Raw genomic sequence first — 27,285 nt, 5'->3', positions numbered from 1 at the left:
TTGTAGGTAGTTTATTTAATTAATTTATTGATAGTGTAGTGTTGCCTGTAATATAAATATAAATGCTAAAATAGCTACAATATAATTATTCGTTATATTGTAGCTATATTAGGATTTATTTTACAGGTAAGTATTTAGCTTTAAATAGGATTAATTTATTTAATAAGATTTAATTTATTTTGTTAGATTTAAATTATATTTAACTTAGGGTGTTGTTAGTGTTAGGGTTAGACTTAGCTTTAGGGGTTAATACATTTATTAAAGTGGCGGCGAGGTCCAGTCGGCAGATTAGGGGTTAATAAGTGTAGGTAAGGTAGCGGCGACGTTGGGGGGGGCAGATTAGGGGTTAATAAATATTATGTAGGTGTCGGCGATGTTAGGGGCAGCAGATTAGGGGTTCATAGGGATAATGTAGGTTTTGGCAGTGTGTGGTCGGCAGATTAGGGGTTAAAAAATGTTATTAGAGTGGCAGCGATGTGGGGGGACCTCGGTTTAGGGGTGCATAGGTAGTTTATGGGTGTTAGTGTACTTTAGAGCACAGTAGTTAAGAGCTTTATGAACCGGCGTTAGCCCAGAAAGCTCTTAACTCCTGACTTTTTTCTGCGGCTGGAGTCTTGTCGTTAGAGTTCTAACGCTCACTTCAGCCAAGACTCTAAATACCGGCGTTAGGAAGATCCCATTGAAAAGATAGGATACGCAATTGGCGTAAGGGGATCTGCGGTATGGAAAAGTCACGGCTGGAAAGTGAGCGTTAGACCCTTTCCTGACTGACTCTAAATACCAGCGGGCGGCCAAAAGCAGCGTTAGGACCCCTTAACTCTGGTTTTGATGGCTACCGCAGAACTCTAAATCTAGGCGTGTGAGTATTAGACTAGTCCACTTATAAAGTAAAAGAAACATAAAATGTCATTGTATATAAGAACCAAAAAGCCCATCAAGTCTCCCATATTACATGTTACTTATTTCTTAGGATAGCCTTATGTATGTCCCAGGCATTTTTTATTATTTTACAGTTCCTGTGTTTACCATCTCTATTGGATGTCTATTCCATGGGGCCGATTTGAGAAGCAGCGTATGCTGCTGTTTCCACGCTAGCCTTCAGGCTCGCCGGAAACTTAAGTTAAAGTGAATTTCAAGTTTACAGTTGTAGACTACCGCAATGCATGTATAAATATTGCAGTAATTTAGTCGCTAAGTTTTTTTTTTTCCCCCTCTGTTTTTTTAAATAAATAGTGTTTAAAATGTTTACCGCTTCTACGATGACTCCTCCCCAACACTACTTCCTTCTTCTCTTGATGTAACGTATCCAGCGGTCCCACCTGCTCTCTATGTCGCTCATAAGCGCATTCCCAATTGTGAGCACAACTGCGAATGCGAAAAACACCGCAATATCAAAACAGATATATAGTAGTCAATGAATGAATTAAAATATTAATTGAGTACTATATGATCGTAAATAGCAGCAGCATTTCAGTGATTGTCTTACCGCTTTGGATTCTATTGCCAGCCTTGGTTTTTACGATGATACCGACTGCACATGCACAACTCATAAACGAGCATAAAGTAGAAACATGTTTGCTGGTTTAACGCATGCACATAACTATGAAGTGACGTTTTCCAAAAGGGGCAGAACACCCCTGCGGGGAAACGACCATTGGTCTTTAAAAATTGGACTCGCCTGTCAATCAATTTTACAAAATGTCGGGTGGAGGAAAGAAGTGGATCGGAGGGTATGTAAAAGGTAAAAAACTGCATACAATTTTCAGAATTAAAAAAATGATGAATTAAAGTACAAATATTTTTTAATGATCTATCCAAAGGCTCAACTTGACCTTCACTTTAAGAAGCTTAACCAGAAATGCTTGTGCAATGATAAATGCAGACAGCGTTTGTTGTTGGCATTTATCGATATGGGACGGACATGATACGCTACAGCGGATCATATCCACCCGCACATTAATAAATTGGCCCCCATGTATTCACCACTCTTTCTGTAAAAAATGTTTTCCTGAATCTGTTACCCTCTAATTTAAGATTGTGACCCCTTGTTTTGGTATTTCTTTTTTGTGTGTGGAAAATGCTTCATATATTTGAAGGTTTCTATCATGTCACCTCTTTCCATTCTCTCCTCTAAACTATACATATTTAGATTAAAGAGTCTTTCGTTGTACGTTTTACATTTTAGACCATGTACCATTTTAGAAGCAATCTTTTGGACAGTTTCTAGTTTATTTATATGCTTCTGATATGGTCTCCAGAACTGTACACAATATTCCAGATGAGAACTATCGATCTGTAAAGTGGCACAAGAACCCTGCTAATTCTGCTACTAATACCTCTCCCAATGCAACCAAGAATTTGACTGGCATTACTGGCTGCACTGCTGAATTGTCTACTCAATTTTAAATCATCTGAAATAATAATTCCCAAGTCCCGTTCCACTTTGGTTAAAGTCAGTATATAAATAAGCTCAATGCATGTTAAAAAAATATACTTATTATTTGACATATCTGCTTAAAAGTACATGAAACACAATTTTTTTCTTTCATGATTTAGTTAGAACATACAATTTTATACAACTTTCCAGTTTACTTCTATTATCAAATTTGCTTCATTCTCCTTGTATCATTTGTTGAAGGAGCAGCAATGCACTACTAGTTTCTAACTGAAAACATAGGTGAGCCAATGAAAATCAGTATATATACATGCAGCCACCAATCAGCAGCTAGAACCTAGGTTCTTTGCTACTCCTGAGCTTTCCTATATAAATCTTTCAGCAAAGAATAACAAGAGAAGAAAGCAAATTAAATAATTAAAGTAAATTAGAAAGTTGTTTCAAATCTAAATCTCTGGGGCCTATTTATCAATGTGTGAGCAGACATGATACGATGTAGCGTATCATGTCCGCCGCACATCTTGTGAACTGCTTGTGCAATGCCTCCCCCTGCAGATTCGCAGCCAATCAGCAGGGGGTGTCAATCTACCCATTCGTATTCGATTGGGTTGATTTCTGTCCGCAGCCTCAGAGCAGGCGGACATGTTATTGGAGCAGCGTTCTTTAGACCGCTGCTTCATAACTTCTGTTTCCGGTGAGCCGTAAGGGTCGCGCGGAAACAGGGGCATCAAGCTTCATTCGGAGCTTGATAATTTGGCCCCTCTGTCTAAATCATGAATGTTTAATTATGATGTTACTGTCCCTTTAACGGGAATGCCAAATGTTACTTATGTTCTACATTTTTCTCGTGTTTGATGTGTTTTCCTTGATTGAAAATGCAATAAAAATAAATAAATAAACCAAAAGTATAAATATGGTCCCCACACTCAATGAAAATATCTCCAATGAAAGCTACAAAGTGACATACAACTTTATTAATACAATAATAAAGTATTAACATACTCTGCAAGACACATTATAAAACCTAAGGATGGGCGTCCCCTGTCTAATTAAAAACCCAGAGCCAGTCTGTGATAGGAAAAACAAAGTCAGTACTGACATCTTACAATAGAAATGATGTAGATCTACACCATCAGTTCCGGTGTTTGTAAAGTGTATGCACAGTGGTTAAAGAGGAATAACTTATTGTGAAGGAATATCCTGCAGTATCTCCTTGGGAGCCAATACTCCCCTTGATCTTGCCTGCAGCTAGTTACAACAAAGCAAAAAGTTTTCACAGTGATCGAAAATTATTGAAATATCACCCCTCCTCCGTTGTTCATACAATAAAGCAGGGTGCTTCAAACTTTTCCCAAGACCTAGTTCCATGATACCACAGACCTCTGCAACTCTATTTGTATGCCTGGTCTGAAAATTTCTGAAGTAATATATGATAGCTGCAATTATTGGGAAAGTGATTAAAATGTGTGTGTACTTTATTCCTGATTGTAGTCAAATTTAAAAATGTTGTAAAAGGTAAAAACACACTAACACTTCACACACATTCTCATAAAACACACACACAGTTCACACACGCTCTCATACAACACACACACACATTACACACACTCTCCTGCAACACACACCCCATACAGTCATTTAACACACACCACACACACTCACATACAACACACACACTCTAATACAACATACATTCACCACACACACTCATTTAACACACACTCACCGCAACACACACTCTCATACAAAACACACACACATCACACACAATCTCCTACAACACACACCACATACACTCTCATACAACACACACACTCTCATACAAAACACACACACATCACACACAATCTCCTACAACACACACCACATACACTCTAATACAACACACACACTCTCATACAACACACAAACACCACACACACTCATTTAACACACACCACACACACTCGCATACAACACACACTCTCATGCAAAACACACACCACACGAACTCATATAACACCCACACCACAGACACTCTTAAATAACACACACACCACACACCCACAAGTCGCGACCAAGTAAACATGGTGTTGCAACCCAGTAATGGGTCCCGACCCATGGTTTGAAGAACCCTGCAATAAAATGTCGGTCAGTTTCCAGAAGGACTTCAATGAAGACCCATATATCTGAGCACTAAAATCGCGTATGGGCGTCTAACGCCCAATTTGTTTTTTCCCAGTATCAAATGAGAATATCAAAAACATTGGAATCAAGGCAATAATTTAAATATATATATCTCTATATTATTGTCCGGCTAATCTTTGCTTTGAATGTAAATATATCTAGCATTTATTTTGTGTTTGGTGCCCCTTTGAATGCTTTCACAGTATCATTTTTAAATAGCTGGGGGATTGCTGGGGGGAAGGAACAAAGAAAGAAAAAAGTCACATGGGTGATTGTTGTGTACACTTTAATATCCCACAGTGCCTTTTAAATATCAGTTATTTGCATTATCTGCACTTGAGGCGTTTACTTTGCAGCCATGTTGTATTTGTAACAATTAGAACAGAGCTCCTGCACAAATATATATGTTACGGCAACAACAAACAACAGGATCCTCAATTAGATTTTTTGGCCATAATAAACAACATTTTTCTTTAATGATTCCCTTCCAGTTTAATATTATCAAATGTACTTTGTTCACTTGGTATCCTTTGTTGAAGTAAATTCAAGAGTTATGCAAACGTTGTTGCCATATAGTGCTCAAAAGTAAATACCATTGTTAAATTCATTTTGCAAAACTGCTGCCATTTACTGCCCTAAACACATGCACATTCCAGGGCATACCTAAGTATGCTTTAACAAAGAATACCAAGAGAACAAGGTAAATAGAACTAAAGTTGTTGTTTTTTAAATTGTGTGCTCTGATTCATGAAAACAATGGAGTATTATGTCATTTTAAAAGTCAATTAGAGCAAGGTTAGCCAACAAAGGTAATAAAGAAGTATGTAAACTTACATCAAACCAAAAAGCAGGCAATTTTTAAGCAACTTTATAATTTACTCCTATTATCAATTTTTTAGTTCTCTTGCTATCTTTATGTAAAAAAAAAAGCAGGAATGTAAGCTTAGGAGTCAGCCCATTTGTTTTGTGTTCATCACCTTGGGTAGCGCTTGCTGAACCAAAAATGGCCCGGCTCCTAAGCTCACATTCTTGCTTTTCAAATAAAGATACCAAAAGAACCAAGAAAAATTGATAATAGGAGGAAATTAGAAAGTTGCTTAAAATTGCCTGTTCTATCTGAATCATAAAAGAAAATATTGGGTTTAGTGTCCCTTTAAAATAACAGCTCTGTTTTACCAGCTGCAAAATAAACTTTAATTGTTCATATGTTCTGTCACATAAAAGCAGCTAATATCTGTACTGATTCATTAGAACATACTTCTCTCCCCCACCTCTCTGTCTACCTCTGTCTACCTTCTCTGTATACCGACACCTGTTTCCTTCTTTTTACCTCTACTTCTCTGCCCCCTTTATTCTCCCAACAATCTGACTCCCTTCTCTTGCCCCCACTTACCTGTCCCTTTCCATTTCTCTTCTGCCTCCCATTTCTCTAACCAACCTTTAAGTCTTTATTCTATCTCTCTGCCTGCCTTCTTTCCCAACCCCTCTGCTTCAGTTCTCTCTCCCATCACCTCTCTTCCTCTCTTTCTGCTCCTATCTGCCTCCCTTCTCTTTCCCCAACCCCTCTGCCCCATTTTTCTCTCTCACTATCCCTATGCCTCCCTTTCTTTGCTGCACCTATCTTCCTCCCTTCTCTCTGCACCATCATATTCCTCATTTCTCTCTCCCCCAACCCATCTGCCTTATTTCTCTCCCCCCCCCCCCCCACCTCTCTGCCTCCCTTTCTTTGCTGCACCTATCTGCCTCCCTTTCTTTGCTGCACCTATCTGCCTCCCTTCTCTCTCCCCATCTTTCTGCCTCTCTTTATTTTCTGAACCTATCTTCCTCCCTTCTCTCTACCCCAACCCCTCTTACTAATTTATCTCTCCCCATCTCTCTGTCAATCTTTCTTTTCTGCACCTCTCTGTCTCTCTTTTCTGCCTTCCTCCTCTCTCCCTATCTCTCTGCTTCCCTTTCTTTTCTGCACCTCTCTGCCTCTCTTTTCTCCCTACCTCCTCTCTCACCATCTCTCTGCTTCCCTTTCTTTTCTGCACCTCTCTGCCTCTCTTTTCTGCCTCCCTCCTCTCTCCTCACCTTTCTGCTTCACTTTCTTTTCTGCACCTCTCTGCCTCTCTTTTCTCCCTACCTCCTCTCTCACCACCTCTCTGCTTCCCTTTTTTTCTGCACCTCTCTGATTCTCTTTTCTACCTACCTCCTCTCTCCTCACCTCTCTGCTTCCCTTTCTTTTCTGCACCTCTCTGCGTCTCTTTTCTCCCTACCTCCTCTCTCACCACCTCTCTGCCTCCATCTCTTTTCTGCACCTCTCTGCCTCTCTTTTCTGCCTCCCTCGACTCTCCCCACCTCCCTTTCTTTTCTGCACCTCTCTTCGCTCCCTACCTCATCTCTCCCCACCTCTCTGCCTCTCTTTCTGCTCCTATCTGCCTCCCTTCTCTCTCCCCAACCCCTCTGCCTCATTTCTCTCTCTCACTATCCCTCTGCCTCTCTTTCTTTTCTGCACCTCTCTACCTCTCTTTTCTGCCTCCCTCCTCTCTCCTCTCTCACCACCTCTCTGCTTCCCTTTTTTCTGCACCTCTCTGCCTCTCTTTTCTCCCTACCTCCTCTCTCACCATCTCTCTGCTTCCCTTTCTTTTCTGCACCTCTCTGCCTCTCTTTTCTACCTACCTCCTCTCTCACCATCTCTCTGCTTCCCTTTCTTTTCTGCACCTCTCTGCCTCTCTTTTCTCCCTACCTCCTCTCTCACCACCTCTCTGCTTCCCTTTTTTTCTGCACCTCTCTGATTCTCTTTTCTACCTACCTCCTCTCTCACCACCTCTCTGCTTCCCTTTTTATCTGCACCTCTCTGCCTCTCTTTTCTCCCTACCTCCTCTCTCACCACCTCTCTGCTTCCCTTTCTTTTCTGCACCTCTCTGCCTCTCTTTTCTACCTACCTCCTCTCTCACCACCTCTCTGCTTCCCTTTTTATCTGCACCTCTCTGATTCTCTTTTCTACCTACCTCCTCTCTCACCACCTCTCTGCTTCCCTTTTTATCTGCACCTCTCTGCCTCTCTTTTCTCCCTACCTCCTCTCTCACCACCTCTCTGCTTCCCTTTCTTTTCTGCACCTCTCTGCCTCTCTTTTCTACCTACCTCCTCTCTCACCACCTCTCTGCTTCCCTTTTTTTCTGCACCTCTCTGATTCTCTTTTCTACCTACCTCCTCTCTCACCACCTCTCTGCTTCCCTTTTTATCTGCACCTCTCTGTCTCTCTTTTCTCCCTACCTCCTCTCTCACCACCTCTCTGCTTCCCTTTCTTTTCTGCACCTCTCTGCCTCTCTTTTCTACCTACCTCCTCTCTCACCACCTCTCTGCTTCCCTTTTTATCTGCACCTCTCTGCCTCTCTTTTCTACCTACCTCCTCTCTCACCACCTCTCTGCTTCCCTTTCTTTTCTGCACCTCTCTGCCTCTCTTTTCTACCTACCTCCTCTCTCACCACCTCTCTGACACCATTCTCCACCAGCTATCTGCCTCACTTGTCTCCTCTAACTTTCTGACTTTCTTATCTACCTACTCCACATTTTCTGCCTCCCTTGTCTCTCCCCCACAATTTGGTCTCTCCCACATCCCCTCTCCTCCATCTCTCTGCCTCTCATCTTATTTCAACATTTATTAATAATCTCTCCGTTCGTTTTCCCACATTTGTCTTTATTCATTCTTCATTTCCCACACCTCCCTCCCTCCCTTCTCTCTCTCTCCCACATCTTCCTCTCTCTTTCTCCCTCCTCTCCACCACCCTCCTACTCCCTCCCTCTCCCACCTGACGTCAGCCTGTCTACTCTGTTAGTCTTTTTCAGTCTTTGCAGGGAGCTGGTGCAGAAGCTGGACCATGGATTTGCTGCTATTCCTGTCCTTCTGCCTGCTGAGCTATAGAGGTACTGGGGGAATAATTTATCATTTGGTCTTGGTGGTCTTCTCTCTGTGTGCTCAGTATAGACCCACTCATTAATGGTCCTAAACTTCCCTGACTCTTGTATTGGAGAACATGTCACGCTTTATCATATATTCACATTCCTATAATCCTTATGATATTTCCAAATGATAATTTAACTCCTTCCATACTGCAGGTGCTTAGGGTGTGTCCATGTGCAGTAGCAAATAGGAGTGGGTCTGTATTTTTCAGAAAAAGGCTGGGGCAATTGGGTGCTGTTGGGGAGACCTGGGTCAGGGATAGAGTGACAAATCTAAAGTCTTGCTATGGTCAGTGTGTGTTTCTATACAAGGGCATGTGTTGTGTTTATTAAGCTGAATGCGGTGTATAGAAGTGGGAGTGTTATTGATCTGTTTATTACAGTGCGCAGTAATGACTGATTATTGCTGATTATTACCCTGTTTGTACACAATGAGCGAGACTGGCACTCTCTGGGTTGTGTATCTGTTAGTGAGTGATTATTATTAAGTAACCGTTAGTCTGTAGGTAAATGATACAGTGTGTGTGTGATTATTATTATTAAGTAACCGTTAGTCTGAAGGTAAATGATACAGTGTGTGTGTGTGTGATTATTATTATTATTATTATTATTATTATTAAGTAACCGTTAGTCTATAGTTAAATGATACAGTGTGTGTGATTATTATTATTATTATTATTATTATTATTAAGTAACCGTTAGTCTGTAGGTAAATGATACAGTGTGTGTGTGATTATTATTATTATTAAGTAACCGTTAGTCTGTAGGTAAATGATACAGTGTGTGTGTGATTATTATTATTACTATTATTATTATTATTATTATTATTATTATTATTATTATTATTATTATTATTATTATGTAACCGTTAGTCTGAAGGTAAATGATACAGTGTGTGTGTGATTATTATTATTATTATTATTATTATTATTATTCAGTAACCGTTAGTCTGTAGGTAAATGATACAGTGTGTGTGATTATTATTATTATTATTAAGTAACCGTTAGTCTGTAGGTAAATGATACAGTGTGTGTGATTATTATTATTATTATTAAGTAACCGTTAGTCTGTAGGTAAATGATACAGTGTGTGTGTGATTATTATTATTATTATTATTAAGTAACCGTTAGTCTGTAGGTAAATGATACAGTGTGTGTGTGATTATTATTATTATTATTAAGTTACCGTTAGTCTGAAGGTAAATGATACAGTGTGTGTGATTATTAGTATTATTATTATTATTATTATTATTAAGTAACTGTTAGTCTATAGGTAAATGATACAGTGTGTGTGATTATTATTATTATTATTATTATTAAGTAACCGTTAGTCTGAAGGTAAATGATACAGCGTGTGTGATTATTATTATTATTATTATAATTATGCAACCGTTAGTCTGTAGGTAAATGATTCAGTGAGTGCGATTGTTACAGTACAGATGCTGGTTGCTGTATCTGACTATTATGTTTATTCTGTGAAAGTGTTTGTCCTGTTACTATGATTGTTGCTTTATGTGTGATTATTCTGTAACTGTGCTCAATTTGTACCACTATGTAGGTGGTTGTTACTTGGTGTGATTTGTTCATGGTGAATAATGGTAACCTGTGTGATTGTTACAGATGCGTGAGAAATTGTTATTTTTTATGTAACTGTGGTTGTGAATGACTATTACATGGTTGGGATTGCTGCACTGTATGTGTTACCTTGTGTATTATTGTTACTGTGTGCATGTGTAATTATTGTTATTAGTGTTACTCTGTGTCTTTTACTTTGTGTGATTGTTACCTTGTGTATTATTGCTACTGTGTGCATGTGTAATTATTGTTATCTATGTTACTCTGTGTCTTTTACTTTGTGTGATTGTTACCTTGTGTATTATTGCTACTGTGTGCATGTGTAATTATTGTTATCTATGTTACTCTGTGTATTTTACTTTGTGTGAGTGACCCCTTGTGTATTATTGCTACTGTGTGCATGTGTAATTATTGTTATCTATGTTACTCTGTGTCTTTTACTTTGTGTGATTGTTACCTTGTGTATTATTGCTACTGTGTGCATGTGTAATTATTGTTATCTATGTTACTCTGTGTCTTTTACTTTGTGTGAGTGTAACCTTGTGCATTATTGTTACTGTGTGCATGTGTAATTATTGTTATTAGTGTTACTCTGTGTCTGTTACTTTGTGTGATTGTTACCTTGTGTATTATTGCTACTGTGTGCATGTGTAATTATTGTTATCTATGTTACTCTGTGTCTTTTACTTTCTGTGATTGTTACCTTGTGCATTATTGTTACTGTGTGCATGTGTAATTATTGTTATTAGTGTTACTCTGTGTCTGTTACTTTGTGTGATTGTTACCTTGTGTATTATTGCTACTGTGTGCATGTGTAATTATTGTTATTAGTGTTACTCTGTGTCTGTTACTTTGTGTGATTGTTACCTTGTGTATTATTGCTACTGTGTGCATGTGTAATTATTGTTATTAGTGTTACTCTGTGTCTGTTACTTTGTGTGATTGTTACCTTGTGTATTATTGTTACTGTGTGCATGTATAATTATTGTTACTCAGTGCATGTAATTATTATTATGTGTTACTCTGTGCCTGTTACTTTGTGTGATTATTACCTCCTGTATTATTGTTACTCAGTGCATGTGTAATTGTTGTTATCTGTGTTACTCTGTGTTTGTTACTTTGTGTGATTGCTATCTTGTGTATTATTGTTACTCAGTGCATGTAATTATTAATCTGTGTTACTCTGTGTCTGTTACTTTGTGTGATTGTTACCTTGTGTATTATTGTTGCTCTGTTCATGTGTAATTATATTGTTATCTGTGTTACTCTGGGTTTGTTACTTTTTGTGATTATAACATTGTGTATTATTGTTACTCTGTGTGTGTTAGTTTGTGTGTGTAACTTTGTGTATTATTGTTACACCGTGCATGTGTATTATTGTTACTCTGTGTGTGTTACTTTGTGTGTGTAACTGTGCATTATTGCTACACGTTGTGCAAGTGTATTATTGTCATGTGTTACTCTGTGTTTGTTAGTTTGTGTGTGTAACTGTGTATTATTGTTACACTGTGCATGTGTATTATGGGCATGTGTTACTCTGTGTAATGTAATGTGTAATGTGTAATTATTATTATTTGTGTGACTCTGTTACTTTGTGTCACTTTCACACTGTGTAATATATTGTATCAGAATATTTATGATTTTGGGGATGGGTTCACCCTGTGCTCCTTACTCCTCCACTATTAGCTCCCACCCCTTGGATACATACAGAGGGTAAATTGTCTAAAATGATCTTTGACTGATTCATATGGGAAATCCTGAATGGAATCCCCGTCATACAAAGAATAGCACTGACCTCATTCACCCTAATGGTATTGCGTGACGCCAGTCACCCCTGGTATCCTATTAATGTCATGCAAGGAATTCCATACCCCTTTATACAAGACTCATTATGTATACAACGAATCCCAGTACACCCCAATTAAATAAGGAAGTCCAATACACCACAATTTTAAATTATGGTCTGTAACTCAATGCTTCTAGTATGCCCCATCTGCACAGTTTAATATATCCTGATACACCAAATAATTGAATTCAAACCATTTACTAAGATATTTAAGGACACCCCAAGATTGATGTACGCTTATCTAAATTACACCAGGTTTTCTAGCACACCTTAAAGGGATAGTAAACACAAAAAAATTATTTTATGATTCAGATAGAGAATACAATTTTAAACAACTTTTCAATTTACTTATATTGTAAAATTTACTTCATTCTCTTGTTATCCATTGCTGAAAGAACAACATTGGACTACTGACAGCTATCTGAACACATCTAGTTAGCCAATCAAAAGAGACAAATGTGTGCAGGCACCAATTAGCAGCAGCTCCCACTAGTGTATGATATGTGCATATTCTTTTTCAATATGGGATACTAAGAGAACAAAGCACATTTAAAAATAGAAGTGAATTTAAAAGTGTCTTAAAATGACCTGCCCTACATGAATCAGGCAAGTGTAATTTGGACTTTCCTATCCCTTTAATTACATTAGGGAATTTAGTACACCCCAGTTTCACAAGATAATATATTACACCTAATTGTACAAGAGAACTATACACTGCAATGACCCAGGAGATACTGGGGATTCTAGAGCATCGGGTCAAACGGCCATATCTGGTCTAACTTAGCTATCCCAAGCATTGTACTCCCAATATGTACAGCAAGTGCAGCCTCTGCTTCGCTTTACTTGGCAGTCAGGTTTGTAGCCCACAAAACGTAAATAAGTGGTGGGCTGGTGGCTTTAAAGCTGCTTTTCATTTAAAGGGATATGAAACCCAAAACAAATATTTTGTGATTTAGACAGAGCATATTATTTTAAAAAAGGTTTCCAGTTTACTACTCCAGTTTGCACATGCCTGAGCTTACATCCTGCTTTTCAACAAAAGATACAAAAAGAACAAAGACAATTTGATAATAGAATACATTAGAAAGGTGTTTCATGTCACTTTAACAACCAGACAGGAGCCCCTCTCAGTTAAAATGTCTGCTCTGCCTAATGCCAAATACAATCCTTATACCCCCAATTACACAAAGGAGCTTAGTACAATCTGTCATAACAGGGCAGGGATACTAAATGACTTGAGACTTTTGTATACACTCTAAATATACAGGGAACGCTCATGTCCCAATTACACATATGCTAAAGAGAAATATAAAGGGAACGCTCATATCCCAATTACACATGTGCTAAAGAGAAATATACAGGGGACGCTCATATCCCAATTACACATGTGCTAAAGAGAAATATACAGGGGACGCTCATGTCCCAATTACACATGTGCTAAAGAGAAATATACAGGGGACGCTCATGTCCCAATTACACATGTGCTAAAGAGAAATATAAAGGGAACGCTCATATCCCAATTACACATGTGCTAAAGAGAAATATACAGGGGACGCTCATGTCCCAATTACACATGTGCTAAAGAGAAATATACAGGGAACGCTCATGTCCCAATTACACATGTGCCAAAGAGAAATATACAGGGAACGCTCATGTCCCAATTACACATGTGCTAAAGAGAAATATACAGGGGACGCTCATGTCCCAATTACACATGTGCTAAAGAGAACTATACAGGGAACGCTCATGTCCCAATTACACATGTGCTAAAGAGAAATATACAGGGAACGCTCATGTCCCAATTACACATGTGCCAAAGAGAAATATACAGGGAACGCTCATGTCCCAATTACACATGTGCTAAAGAGAAATATACAGGGAACGCTCATGTCCCAATTACACATGTGCCAAAGAGAAATATACAGGGAACGCTCATGTCCCAATTACACATGTGCTAAAGAGAAATATACAGGGAACGCTCATGTCCCAATTACACATGTGCTAAAGAGAAATATACAGGGAACGCTCATGTCCCAGTACATATGTGCTAAAGAGAAATATACAGGGAACGCTCATGTCCCAATTACACATGTGCTAAAGAGAAATATACAGGGAACGCTCATGTCCCAATTACACATGTGCTAAAGAGAAATATACAGGGAACGCTCATGTCCCAATTACACACGTGCTAAAGAGAAATATACAGGGAACGCTCATGTCCCAATTTCACATGTGCTAAAGAGAAATATACAGGGAACGCTCATGTCCCAATTACATATGTGCTAAAGAGAAATATACAGGGAACGCTCATGTCCCAATTACACATGTGCTAAAGAGAAATATACAGGGAACGCTCATGTCCCAATTACACATGTGCTAAAGAGAAATATACAGGGAACGCTGATGTCCCAATTACACAAGTGCCAAAGAAAAATATACAGGGAACGCTCATGTCCCAATTACACACGTGCTAAAGAGAAATATACAGGTACGCTCATGTCCCAATTACACATGTGCTAAAGAGAAATATACAGGGAACGCTCATGTCCCAATACACATGTGCTAAAGAGAAATATTCAGGGAACGCTCATGTCCCAATTACACATGTGCCAAAGAGAAATATACAGGTACGCTCATGTCCCAATTACACATGTGCTAAAGAGAAATATACAGGGAACGCTCATGTCCCAATTACACATGTGCTAAAGAGAAATATACAGGGGACGCTCATGTCCCAATTACACATGTGCTAAAGAGAACTATACAGGGAACGCTCATGTCCCAATTACACATGTGCTAAAGAGAAATATACAGGGAACGCTCATGTCCCAATTACACATGTGCCAAAGAGAAATATACAGGGAACGCTCATGTCCCAATACACATGTGCTAAAGAGAAATATACAGGGAACGCTCATGTCCCAACACACATGTGCTAAAGAGAAATACACAGGGAACGCTCATGTCCCAATTACACATGTTCTAAAGAGAAATATACAGGGAACGCTCATGTCCCAATTACACATGTGCTAAAGAGAAATATACGGGGGACGCTCATGTCCCAATTACACATGTGCTAAAGAGAAATATACGGGGGACGCTCATGTCCCAATTACACATGTGCTAAAGAGAAATATACGGGGGATGCTCATGTCCCAATTACACATGTGCTAAAGAGAAATATACAGGGAACGCTCATGTCCCAATTACACATTTGCTAAAGAGAAATATACAGGGAACGCTCATGTCCCAATTACACATGTGCCAAAGAGAAATATACAGGGAACGCTCATGTCCCAATTACACATGTGCTAAAGAAAAATATACGGGGAACGCTCATGTCCCAGTACATATGTGCTAAAGAGAAATATACAGGGAACGCTCATGTCCCAATTACACATGTGCCAAAGAGAAATATACAGGGAACGCTCATGTCCCAATTACACATGTGCTAAAGAGAAATATACAGGGAACGCTCATGTCCCAATTACACATGTGCTAAAGAGAAATATACGGGGGACGCTCATGTCCCAATTACACATGTGCTAAAGAGAAATATACGGGGGACGCTCATGTCCCAATTACACATGTGCTAAAGAGAAATATACGGGGAACGCTCATGTCCCAATTACACATGTGCCAAAGAGAAATATACAGGGAACGCTCATGTCCCAATTACACATGTGCTAAAGAGAAATATACAGGGAACGCTCATGTCCCAATTACACATTTGCTAAAGAGAAATATACAGGGAACGCTCATGTCCCAATTACACATGTGCCAAAGAGAAATATACAGGGAACGCTCATGTCCCAATTACACATGTGCTAAAGAAAAATATACGGGGAACGCTCATGTCCCAGTACATATGTGCTAAAGAGAAATATACAGGGAACGCTCATGTCCCAATTACACATGTGCCAAAGAGAAATATACAGGGAACGCTCATGTCCCAATTACACATGTGCTAAAGAGAAATATACAGGGAACGCTCATGTCCCAATTACACATGTGCTAAAGAGAAATATACAGGGAATGCTCTTGTCCCAATTACACATGTGCTAAAGAGAAATATACAGGGAACGCTCATGTCCCAATTACACATGTGCTAAAGAGAAATATACAGGGAACGCTCATGTCCCAATTACATATGTGCTAAAGAGAAATATACAGGGAACGCTCATGTCCCAATTTCACATGTGCTAAAGAGAAATATACAGGGAACGCTCATGTCCCAATTACACATGTGCTAAAGAGAAATATACAGGGAACGCTCATGTCCCAATTACACATGTGCTAAAGAGAAATATACAGGGAACGCTCATGTCCCAATTACACATGTGCTAAAGAGAAATATACAGGGAACGCTCATGTCCCAATTACACATGTGCTAAAGAAAAATATACAGGGAACGCTCATGTCCCAATTACACATGTGCCAAAGAGAAATATACAGGGAACGCTCATGTCCCAATTACACATGTGCTAAAGAGAAATATACAGGGAACGCTCATGTCCCAATTACACATATGCTAAAGAGAAATATACAGGGATGCTCATGTCCCAATTACACATGTGCTAAAGAGAAATATAAAGGGAATGCTCATGTCCCAATTACACATGTGCTAAAGAGAAATATACAGGGAACGCTCATGTCCCAATTACACATGTGCTAAAGAGAAATATACAGGGAACGCTCATGTCCCAATTACACATGTGCTAAAGAGAAATATACAGGGAACGCTCATGTCCCAATTACACATATGCTAAAGAGAAATATACAGGGATGTTCATGTCCCAATTACACATGTGCTAAAGAGAAATATACAGGGAACGCTCATGTCCCAATTACACATGTGCTAAAGAGAAATATACAGGGATGCTCATGTCCCAATTACACATGTGCTAAAGAGAAATATACAGGGAACGCTCATGTCCCAATTACACATATGCTAAAGAGAAATATACAGGGAACGCTCATGTCCCAATTACACATGTGCCAAAGAGAAATATACAGGGAACGCTCATGTCCCAATTACACATGTGCTAAAGAGAAATATACAGGGAACGCTCATGTCCCAATTACACATATGCTAAAGAGAAATATACAGGGATGCTCATGTCCCAATTACACATGTGCTAAAGAGAAATATAAAGGGAATGCTCATGTCCCAATTACACGTGTGCTAAAGAGAAATATACAGGGAACGCTCATGTCCCAATTACACATGTGCTAAAGAGAAATATACAGGGAACGCTCATGTCCCAATTACACAGGTGCTAAAGAGAAATATAAAGGGAATGCTCATGTCCCAATTACACATGTGCTAAAGAGAAATATACAGGGAACGCTCATGTCCCAATTACACATGTGCTAAAGAGAAATATACAGGGAACGCTCATGTCCCAATTACACATGTGCTAAAGAGAAATATACAGGGAACGCTCATGTCCCAATTACACATATGCTAAAGAGAAATATACAGGGATGCTCATGTGCCAATTGCACATGTGCCAAAGAGAAATATACAGGGAACGCTCATGTCCCAATTACACATGTGCTAAAGAGAAATATACAGGGAACGCTCATGTCCCAATTACACATATGCTAAAGAAAAATATATAGGGATGCTCATGTCCCAATTACACATGTTCTAAAGAGAAATATACAGGGAACGCTCATGTCCCAATTACACATGTGCTAAAGAGAAATATACAGGGAACGCTCATGTCCCAATTACATATGTGCTAAAGAGAAATATACAGGGGACGCTCATGTCCCAATTACACATGTGCTAAAGAGAAATATACAGGGAACGCTCATGTCCCAATTACACATGTGCCAAAGAGAAATATACAGGGAACGCTCATGTCCCAATTACACATGTGCTAAAGAGAAATATACAGGGAACGCTCATGTCCCAATTACACATGTGCCAAAGAGAAATATACAGGGAACGCTCATGTCCCAATTACACATGTGCTAAAGAGAAATATACAGGGAACGCTCATGTCCCAATTACACATATGCTAAAGAAAAATATACAGGGATGCTCATGTCCCAATTACACATGTGCTAAAGATAAATATACAGGGGACATTCATGTCCCAATTACACATGTGCTAAAAAGAAATATACAGGGAACGCTCATGTCCCAATTACACATGTGCTAAAGAGAAATATACAGGGAACGCTCATGTCCCAATTACACATGTGCTAAAAAGAAATATACAGGGAACGCTCATGTCCCAATTACACATGTGCTAAAGAGAAATATACAGGGATGCTCATGTCCCAATTACACATGTGCTAAAGAGAAATATACAGGGATGCTCATGTCCCAATTACACATGTGCCAAAGAGATACAAACTAAATTCTCATACACCAATCAAGGCATTTATGTACATCTGAGTTATACAGAATTGATCTTACTGCACACGAAAAGCCAGGACATTCATGGGTTCCTGTTCTCACTTAAGGTAAGTCGGCCAAGGGACATGGAACTTTCAGCATTCAGACAGTGCATGCAATCTTTAAACAAACAAACATTCCAATTTGCTTCCATAATCAAATTTACTTCATTCTCATGGTATCTTTTCTTAATACTCCTTTCTGTCATAAACACTGCTGTAATCTAGTGCAAAAGACATATAGACCCTTTTTTTTATTTATAAACTTTTTTATTGAGGATTGTGTAATTAACAAAAATAGATATAGAACAATACAATCAGGGTTATTACAGTCACATATAACATGTTGAAGCATATGCGTTTCTATCCTCATTTTTTAAATATATTCTAGTTTTGAGTCCCAAATATAAAGTAGTTGGATCTCTCTTGGATCCCAAATGTGATGTGTAAAAGAAATAGGGAATTTTCTGTGATGTTATGACCTAACATGAAGCGAGCTGCGATCTTTGGGGCATAAATGCTCATCAAGCAAAAAAAAAAAAAAAAAAAATATCAAACCGCATTCTTTGGGGTATAAATACACAATATACAAAGCTATATGAAAAATAAAAAGAAAGATAATTGAGTCTGGACAAACAGTGAACATATTTGATTTCTGCTCTTTTTAACCATAACGTGAAGAGTTATACTGGGTTCACATAGCTAAAATGTTATTTCAATTATTGCAGGGGAGTTTGCTATATAAGAGGGTATTCTCAGCTTGATCTATCAAAGTGGGTGACAGGGACTTCCCTTTAGTATCGTGATCCCATTGAACCCTTTAAGAATATAAAAACAGATGTACACACCTATCTACACGTTGCTGCATAAGTCCATAAGGGTTATGAAATGCAAAACTGAGCTCCTATTTTAACTATGAGCTAACATTGAGCAAAACTATGCTTAACTAGGATGCTACTAAACAACACAGTTAACCTTATATAGATGACAGTCCAGGTGTTTGTGGAGGGGCCGGGCTGTGCTGAGATTCAAGTTAATTACTAAAGGTATTAGCCCTTGCCCTCTTTATCAACCGGCCACATAGCAGTATGTATCAAGTCCATGTCTGAAATGAGGGAGAGGGCTGAGTGATGTAGGGGATTAGGAGCCCCAGCTTTTGCATAGACAAGTCTCGGTAGGGAAGTATTTCAAGGGCCGTATTAGCCTGTCTCACCCTTATTCTAGATGGCAGTCTTAAATGCTGAGATTGCTTTTCCTGTTCATTTGTCATAGCGGAGGGGGATAAGGGCATTTCCAAAATTGATTGAGACTTAGAAGAGCTTAAGGTCAGCCAATGCGATGTGGTGTCTAGCCGGTCTGTGCACCCAAAGGAAGCCGTGATGCCTGTAAGTGTGGAGCTGTTCTGTGTCTGTGGGGTTTTCCCCTTTTGCGGTGTGGAACACTGCGCCGAAGTGGAGAAGTCAGACGCTGTTTCTTCTATGGAAGGCTTCATCATATCTGGCGGTATGCCAGTGTCGCGCTTTTCCGTGGGCAGCGAGCCAGCTCTGTCATAGTGTAATGTCCCATCCAGTATTCGTAAGGTCCAGTTTGTCATATCACCCTTGTGAACCGCTCTGCATATATCCGAAGCCAGGAAGGGTTGCTGTGGCTTATGTGTAGCCTGTGATGCGGGGAGGGCTGCAACGGTGTCAGAGCTGTAATGTTGCTCTGTCTCAGAATGTCCCTCCCGTCTTTTTCCCGTCTCTCCCTCCACAAACAAGCGGTTCAGTAAGTATTCAAATGGTGCCCTCTCAAACAGCCGATTCATGAGGAATTCAAGCTTTGCAGGTAAGACCACAAGAGATGTTGAGTTAGTCTCTTCTTCCCTGTCTGCCATAGTGACGAGTTGGTGCTACTCTGTCCCCAAAGGTCTTGCAGTAATAAGGTGATGCTGAGCAGCAGTTGAGTTTATTGACCAGATAATGATAAAGTTCAAAGAGACCCAGTAAGTCTGGAAATTCAGACGGCACCGGTAACCCGGCTCTTCCCGGGGGGAAGGTGGATGCCTAAATATGGTAGGCCACCGCATTAGGCCTTATTACTCCGATCTGTGCTCTCTGTGTCACACAAACAGCCAGATGATGGAATATAGAGCTCCAGTCACCAGCACTGTGGAAAGATTGTAGGTTGTGATCTTACTTTCACTGTTAATTGATGATAATCTGCGGATTACCAAAGAATCTACCAGAGCTAGCAGAAAATGCGTCCTGTCCTGAACGCTGCATGGACACGCCCCCCATATAGACCCTTTTGATGCTGTTCCATTGATTATAATGGAGAATCACTTTAAACTCACACATGTAACAAAGGGTGGGTGCAAATTTATTTAAATTGAGAAATTTTCATTCCCCCCCCCCCCCACTATATTAGTTTTACAAAGGGGTTTTTATTAAATGTATGCCATAGTATCAGGCATCTTCTCTCAAGGTCAATGGGACATTACACCATTTGTCATATACATAAAAAAGGTTCTAATTTAAGGGACAGTAATCTCAACAAATTTCTATTATTTATATGAAAGAGTATAAAATAAAAATATTTTTGGAACATGAAGGTTAGTGGAACTTCTGGGCACAACGTCAATAGCAAAATTATAGCTCATTGTGCTTCTGTTTTTCCTCCTGTGTTTGCAGCTCTCTTCAGAACAATTCTCAAATGTTATGCCTTTAAAGTGGCATTTGGTGAGGATTTGCATCTTTATTCCATGTACCGCTATGTTGGAGTGCAGATATTCTCAGACCATGTGACAGAAGTGGTGCACATTCACTGGTTAGTGTAATCCCTGACCTTTTTGTCAGCTGTATTGTGTGTTGGGTTAGCTTGCATGATAAAAAGCTGCCAATGTCACTGGTCTGCTTATGTCACAGATTGTGAGAATACCTACGCTCCAAGATGGCGGTGCCCAGTATAAAGCTGCCTAGATTTAACAACTGGCACATGTAGAGAGTTAAATTGAGAGAACAGCTTGGAATAGAGATGTGCAACAGAAAAACAGTAGCATGACAAGTAATAACCATGCAACTGTAGTTGTGCCCGACAGTTCCCTTTAAATTTACTTCTATTATGACATTTACTTCATCCTTTTAGTACCTACCTGAACACATCAGTGAGCCAATGACAAGAAGCATATACACTCACCGGCCACTTTATTAGGTACACCTGTTCAATTGCTTGGTAACACAAATTGCTTCTTAGCCAATCGCATTTCAGCAACTCAATGCATTTAGGCATCTAGATGTGGTGAAGACGACTTACTGAAGTTCAAACCAAGCATCAGAATGGGGAAGAAAGGGGATTTTAGTGACTTTGAACGTGGCATGGTTGTTGGTGCCCGGCGGGCTGGTCTGAGTATTTCAAAAACTGCTGATCTGGGATTTTCACACACAACCATCTATAGGGTTTACAGAAAATGGTCAGAAAAAGAGAAAATATCCAGTGAGCGGCAGTTGTGTGGACGAAAATGTCTTGTTGATGTCAGATGTCAGAGTAAATTGGGCAGAATGGTTCGAGATGATAGAAAGGCAACAGTAACTTAAATAACCACCTGTTACAACCAAGGTATGCTGAATACCATCTCTGAATGCACAACACATCAAACCTTGGGCTACAGCAGCAGAAGACCACACTGGGTGCCACTCCTGTTAGCTAAGAACCGGAAATTGAGGCTACAATTCCCACAGGCTCACCAAAATTGGACAATAGAAGATTGGAAAAACATTGCCTGGTCTGATGAGTTATGAGTCTTGATTTCAGCTGCGACATTCAGATGGTAGGCTCAGAAATTGGCATAAACAACATGAAAGCATGGATCCATCCTGCCTTGTATCAACGTTTCAAGCTGGTGGTGGTGGTGTAATAGTGTGGAAGATATTTTCTTGGCACACTTTGGGCCCCTTAGTACCAATTGAGCATCGTTTAAACGCCACGGCCTACCTGAGTATTGTTGCTGGCCATGTCCATCCCTTTATGACTACAGTATACCAATCTTCTGATGGCTACTTCCAGCAGGATAATGCACCATGTCACAAAGCTCAAATCATCTCAAACTGGTTTCTTGAACATGACAATGAATTCACTGTACTCCAAAGGCCTCTACAGTCACCAGATCTCAATCCAATAGAGCCCCTTTGGGATGTGGAGGAACGGGATATTCGCTTAATGGATGGGCAGCCGACAAATCTGCAGCAACTGCGTGATGCTATAATGTTATTATAAACCAAAATGTCTGAGGAATGTTTCCAACACCTTGTTGAATCTATACCACGAAGAATTAAGGCAGTTCTGAAGGCAAAAGGTGGTCCAACCCGGGAATAGCAAGGTAGTAAACTTGAAATGTGTTTAAAATGACATGCTCTTTCTGAATAGTGAAAGTATCAATTTAACTTTACTATCCTTTTAAGCTGGTCCATAGGATAGAAGTTTCCAATTGATAGGGACAAAATCTACTGCTCTATTAAACAGATAACTTTAATGTCATTTTAAACATGTTAACTTAGTATTGTGCTTATAATGGACCAGATTACAAGTGGTGCGCTAAATAACCTTTTCGCTCATGCGCAAACACTGTTGAACGTAAGCTTTTAATGCAGGAGGGTTAGCACGCATATTACAAGTTAAAAGTAAATTGTTTACATTTGAGAGAACTTTAACTTCTTTTCCCCATAGACGTTAATGGAGCGTGCTTTAAAAAAACAACTAACCCTTATTACTCGCCTGCTAACACGACACTGTGTAAGACTTACCGTGCTATACTCAAAGGTAGTTATAAATATTTTACATTACAGTGTTCTTCACATAGAAGAATATGCTCTTATATATATATATATATATATATATATATTATATACAGTATATTTATAATTAATTTTTGTAATATATATATATATATATTATATACAGTATATTTATAATTATTTTTTATAAAATATATATCTATATAAATATATACAGGTATATATATATATATATATATATATATATAGAGAGAGAGAGAGAGAGAGAGAGAGATAAAGTGAGAGATAGATAGATTTAAAAAATACAAAGAGCCTTTTCTTCTATGTGAAGAACATTGAAAGTTAAAATAGTTACATTAAATACACATTAAAAAACATTATAAAATATTAAAATTGATTAAAAATTATTTTTCAAGTTTTAGGTATTTGAGTGGACTCCAATGTGTGTGTATGTGTGTATGCATATACATGTGTATATAGATATTTTTTCAGGATAGGAACATGCATTACAAAATCTTTAAAACACTTAAATATATAATTTCTTAAATGCATCAAATAAACTTCAGAACACCTGTAAAGTAACTGGAAATATAATGTTTTGGGATAATATAATCCATTAAGGAAATTTAATGACAAAACCGTTTTAATGCATTTATTGTACACTTTTTTTCTTTTTTTATTCTAAAGATCTAAAGGGCATTTTGAAGAGTATTAACATTTTTTAAGTGGGAGAAAAATATTTTTGTATGCTTTGGGGCATGTCACTTTTTACCATTAGCAAAGTAGGAGTTTGCTTTACAAATCAAAACAAAAAACTATAACTTAAAATGATTTCTGTATGAAAAACACAATATGCTCTTAAATAAGAGGTTGGGAATATTGATGGTATATTGGTATATTATTGTTACAGTGACACATCAGCACATAATCACATACGATTTCTCTACCTCTACACCCTGTAACATAGCTGTGCAAATGGTTCATTACCTGTCACTCTATATTAATGCAATGTATATGTGTATGTCAGTTTGTTCATATAAAGTTTGTTTATACTGAGGTGAATATTTAGTTTTATTATGTTTATTAGGTATCATTTTCAAGTGAAATAAAAATCAATTTTGGCTTATTAAGTCAAGAAGTTGTAAATTTGTCCAGGGAGCATCAACAGAATTACTGGTAGCATCTTTCTTACATCATGTCATGTGCGCCTCCCAAACACAGACCTGAAAATGCTTTACGGACCTCTATGTACACTCACCAGTTGTTTCCTCTACTGTTACACACTCACAGCTTTACACTCACACACTTAGGTATTTGACCTCCCATACACACAAGTCAGTGCACTTCCCACCCTTGTACACCCACGCTAGGCACTCCCATACTCTTATGCAAACACTTACACACTTGCAAGGTGGTGATTGGTTGCTACACACATATGCCTCTTTTCGTTGGTTCACTGGCTATGTTTAGATATAGATCTCAGTAGTTCATTGCTGCTCTAGAGCTGACATTAAGAAAGTGTTTAACTCCTTTCCAGGAATTAAACACACAGTTAAATGCAAGCAATTTGATGTGCCTGAACTACGCTTTGTGTTTACTTTTCTTATCCAGGCTACAGAAGTATAAGATGTTGTGTAGCTCCAGCTGGGAAGAGATAGTTTTAGAGCAGATGTAACATTCTGTAACCTGTACCACCCTCAGCCTCTTCCCTCCTCACTCTGTCTTTGTCATACTCTGCTCTTGCATCCTATTGGAATTCCACTGGTAGAATCTTATGCTTTAGACTCACAGAATGAAATACATTGTACTTTAATATTTAACCCTCACCTAGCCTTAACCTCTTCAGTCTGCACCCCTGCGGTAACTTCCTCTAGATTCAAACCTCCCCTAAATTATGCCAGATTTATCCTATAACCTCCCCCCCAACCTGTATCCAGGTGATGTTCCATGGGAGCGCAAAATCACCTTAGTCCTTTATGTAGTAACACAGCTGTGCCCTTTACCCTTTCCCTTATCTCTATTGCTTCCAAACTGTAATCAATATTGTTTTTTATCATTTATTAATTTATGCACCAACATATTCCATAATTTTATAAATGATGTAAAGTCCCTTTATTTGGGGTGATATACAGGAAGTACTCAGGGAAGGCGAGGAATCAGAGACCTAGGCAATATAGCTATAACATATCCCTGAACAGATACATTGTTTGGGAACTCTGAAAGCTTGAGGCAAGTCTGACAATGTGGGGCAAAGATCCAGTTCTATAAAATTCCTGTAAACAGGAATGTGAAAAAGTAAAGTATGTTTTGATCTTAAAGAACAATGTGGGTTTCATATTGTTTGCAGACAAGGGAAGATAAATAGGAAGGTGCATTATTACTGAGAGTATTCTATGTTTCACATAGCAAATCTCTGCTTCAGAGCCAGTGTCGGCATACAGGTGATCTGCTGCTAGCAAATGAACTAAAAATGGCATTCCCCATAGTGCAATAGGGTTCAAAGTCAAGAACCGTGGTACAGTTCCGTTATATTTAAAATAAATATATACAAGTACTTTTTCATGTGAGTAATGTTTAAGGGACATTGAACACTTTCAGATGGTTACTTCATCAGCATTTCTATAACTGTCAGTAACTGGTCTCAGCAGAGTAGATAAGATAAAAGCATAAATCTCAACATTTTCAAGATCACTTCCAGGACCAAGAAGCATATAGTGTGTGATAGTGACAGTGGGTTGTTCTATGGGCAAACTGTGATAGGAGGAGCAGCATTATGGTGTAACATGGATGGGGTTTGCAGCAGCATTGACAGAGTTGGAAGGTATATGAGTAGATACAGAGTGGGCCGTGAGTCACGGTTTTACTTTGGAAGGGCAGATGGGCATAGCTCCCAAAGCCTGACAGTCCTACACTATTCAGGGTGTAGGTAGATCTGCTTCAGGTCTCTAAGACTAGGAAACCTAGGTTATAATATGGTGGCACTTTATGTAAAAGAAATTATTACACTTTTTTTCCCAGTATTTAAACAACTAATATAATTTAATCATTTAATCATTCTCCTGCTACTCATACCTTGGATACATTATTATAATTAGCACTTATTGCTTGTTTAATGTCTCTTTAAAAAAGAGAGAGAGAAAAAAAGAGAGAGAAAAAGAGAAAAAGAGAAAGAGAGAAAAAGAGAGAAAAAGAGAGAGAAAGAGAGAGAAAGAGAGAGAGAGAGAGAGAGAGAGAGAGAGAGAGAGAGAGAGAGAGAGAGTTAGAGAGAGAGAGAGAGCAAGAGAGTTAGAGAGAGAGAGAGAGAGAGAGAGAGAGCGAGAGAGAGAGAGATGAAGGAAGAAGCACTCTGTGGTCACAATTTTATTTACAGTAACGTTTCGGTGTGTTCACCCCTTCATCAGATCTGATGAAGGGGTGAACACCCCGAACCATCACAAAATAAAATTGTGTTGTACACTTGATAAGACCAGAGAGTGCTTCGTCCTTCAGCTTTATCTACTACACTTAGCACCCTGGCATATGAAGCTTGTTAGTGGGAGTGCACCTATCTCTACATGTTTATATATATATATATTAAAATTACACACATGGGGTGACCTGTATTTATAAGAAGTGGATGTAGAGTGGCGCTATAAGCAGAGCTCAAAAGTCAAAGGGTTAAATATAGAATTATAAGCAGGAAATAGCTCAAGGTAAATCTATTTAATAAAACTCAATAGTTATTCAAATGGCAAAAGCATATAATTTAATTCAATGATAAACACAAATTCAATACCATTTCATATTTAAATACTCTAAAATTACTAAGCACCCTGAAAATAAAAATAAAAATCAAATTTTCAAATAATTTATTCAAGATGTGGCCACATCATTAAAAATAAAACATACAAAACTAAAAACACTCAGAGAAAGATATCTAAAAAGCATAGCAATGTGCTATCTCAATAGATGTACACTGGGTGACCAGTATTTCATATGTATTTAGTATATACTTACACTCTGTATTAGGGTCAAGATTTTGAGAGATATTCTTAAAGGCAAAGCAAAGCTAATAGAGAGACAGACAGATGCAGCAGATGAGCAGCTATGTGTAAGGATAATGAACTGCAAGAAGGACATGATAAATGAATGGATTAGAACCTTAGTTGTGTCATAGGGTTCTTCTTAAGGTGGAAG

At 38.7% G+C, this 27,285-nt stretch overlaps 1 protein-coding gene across 4 annotated transcripts in view; it reads left to right on the top strand.

The window, feature by feature from the left end:
- Positions 1–8,313: 8,313 nt before the first annotated feature.
- MCAM (melanoma cell adhesion molecule) overlaps positions 8,314–27,285 on the top strand; it is a 159,751-nt gene continuing 140,779 nt past the window's right edge. For all 4 annotated transcript variants that reach the window (XM_053691370.1, XM_053691369.1, XM_053691368.1 and 1 more), the window contains exon 1: positions 8,314–8,470. In XM_053691370.1, coding sequence (XP_053547345.1) covers positions 8,425–8,470 — 46 coding nt within the window. In that variant the 5' untranslated portion in view covers positions 8,314–8,424. The remainder of the gene's footprint in view (positions 8,471–27,285) is intronic.

Source organism: Bombina bombina, chromosome 8, assembly GCF_027579735.1.
Source record: "Bombina bombina isolate aBomBom1 chromosome 8, aBomBom1.pri, whole genome shotgun sequence".
Classification (NCBI taxonomy): domain Eukaryota; kingdom Metazoa; phylum Chordata; class Amphibia; order Anura; family Bombinatoridae; genus Bombina; species Bombina bombina.
Note: the sequence above shows the minus strand (reverse complement) of the source record. Positions and strands in the feature narration are given on the sequence as shown.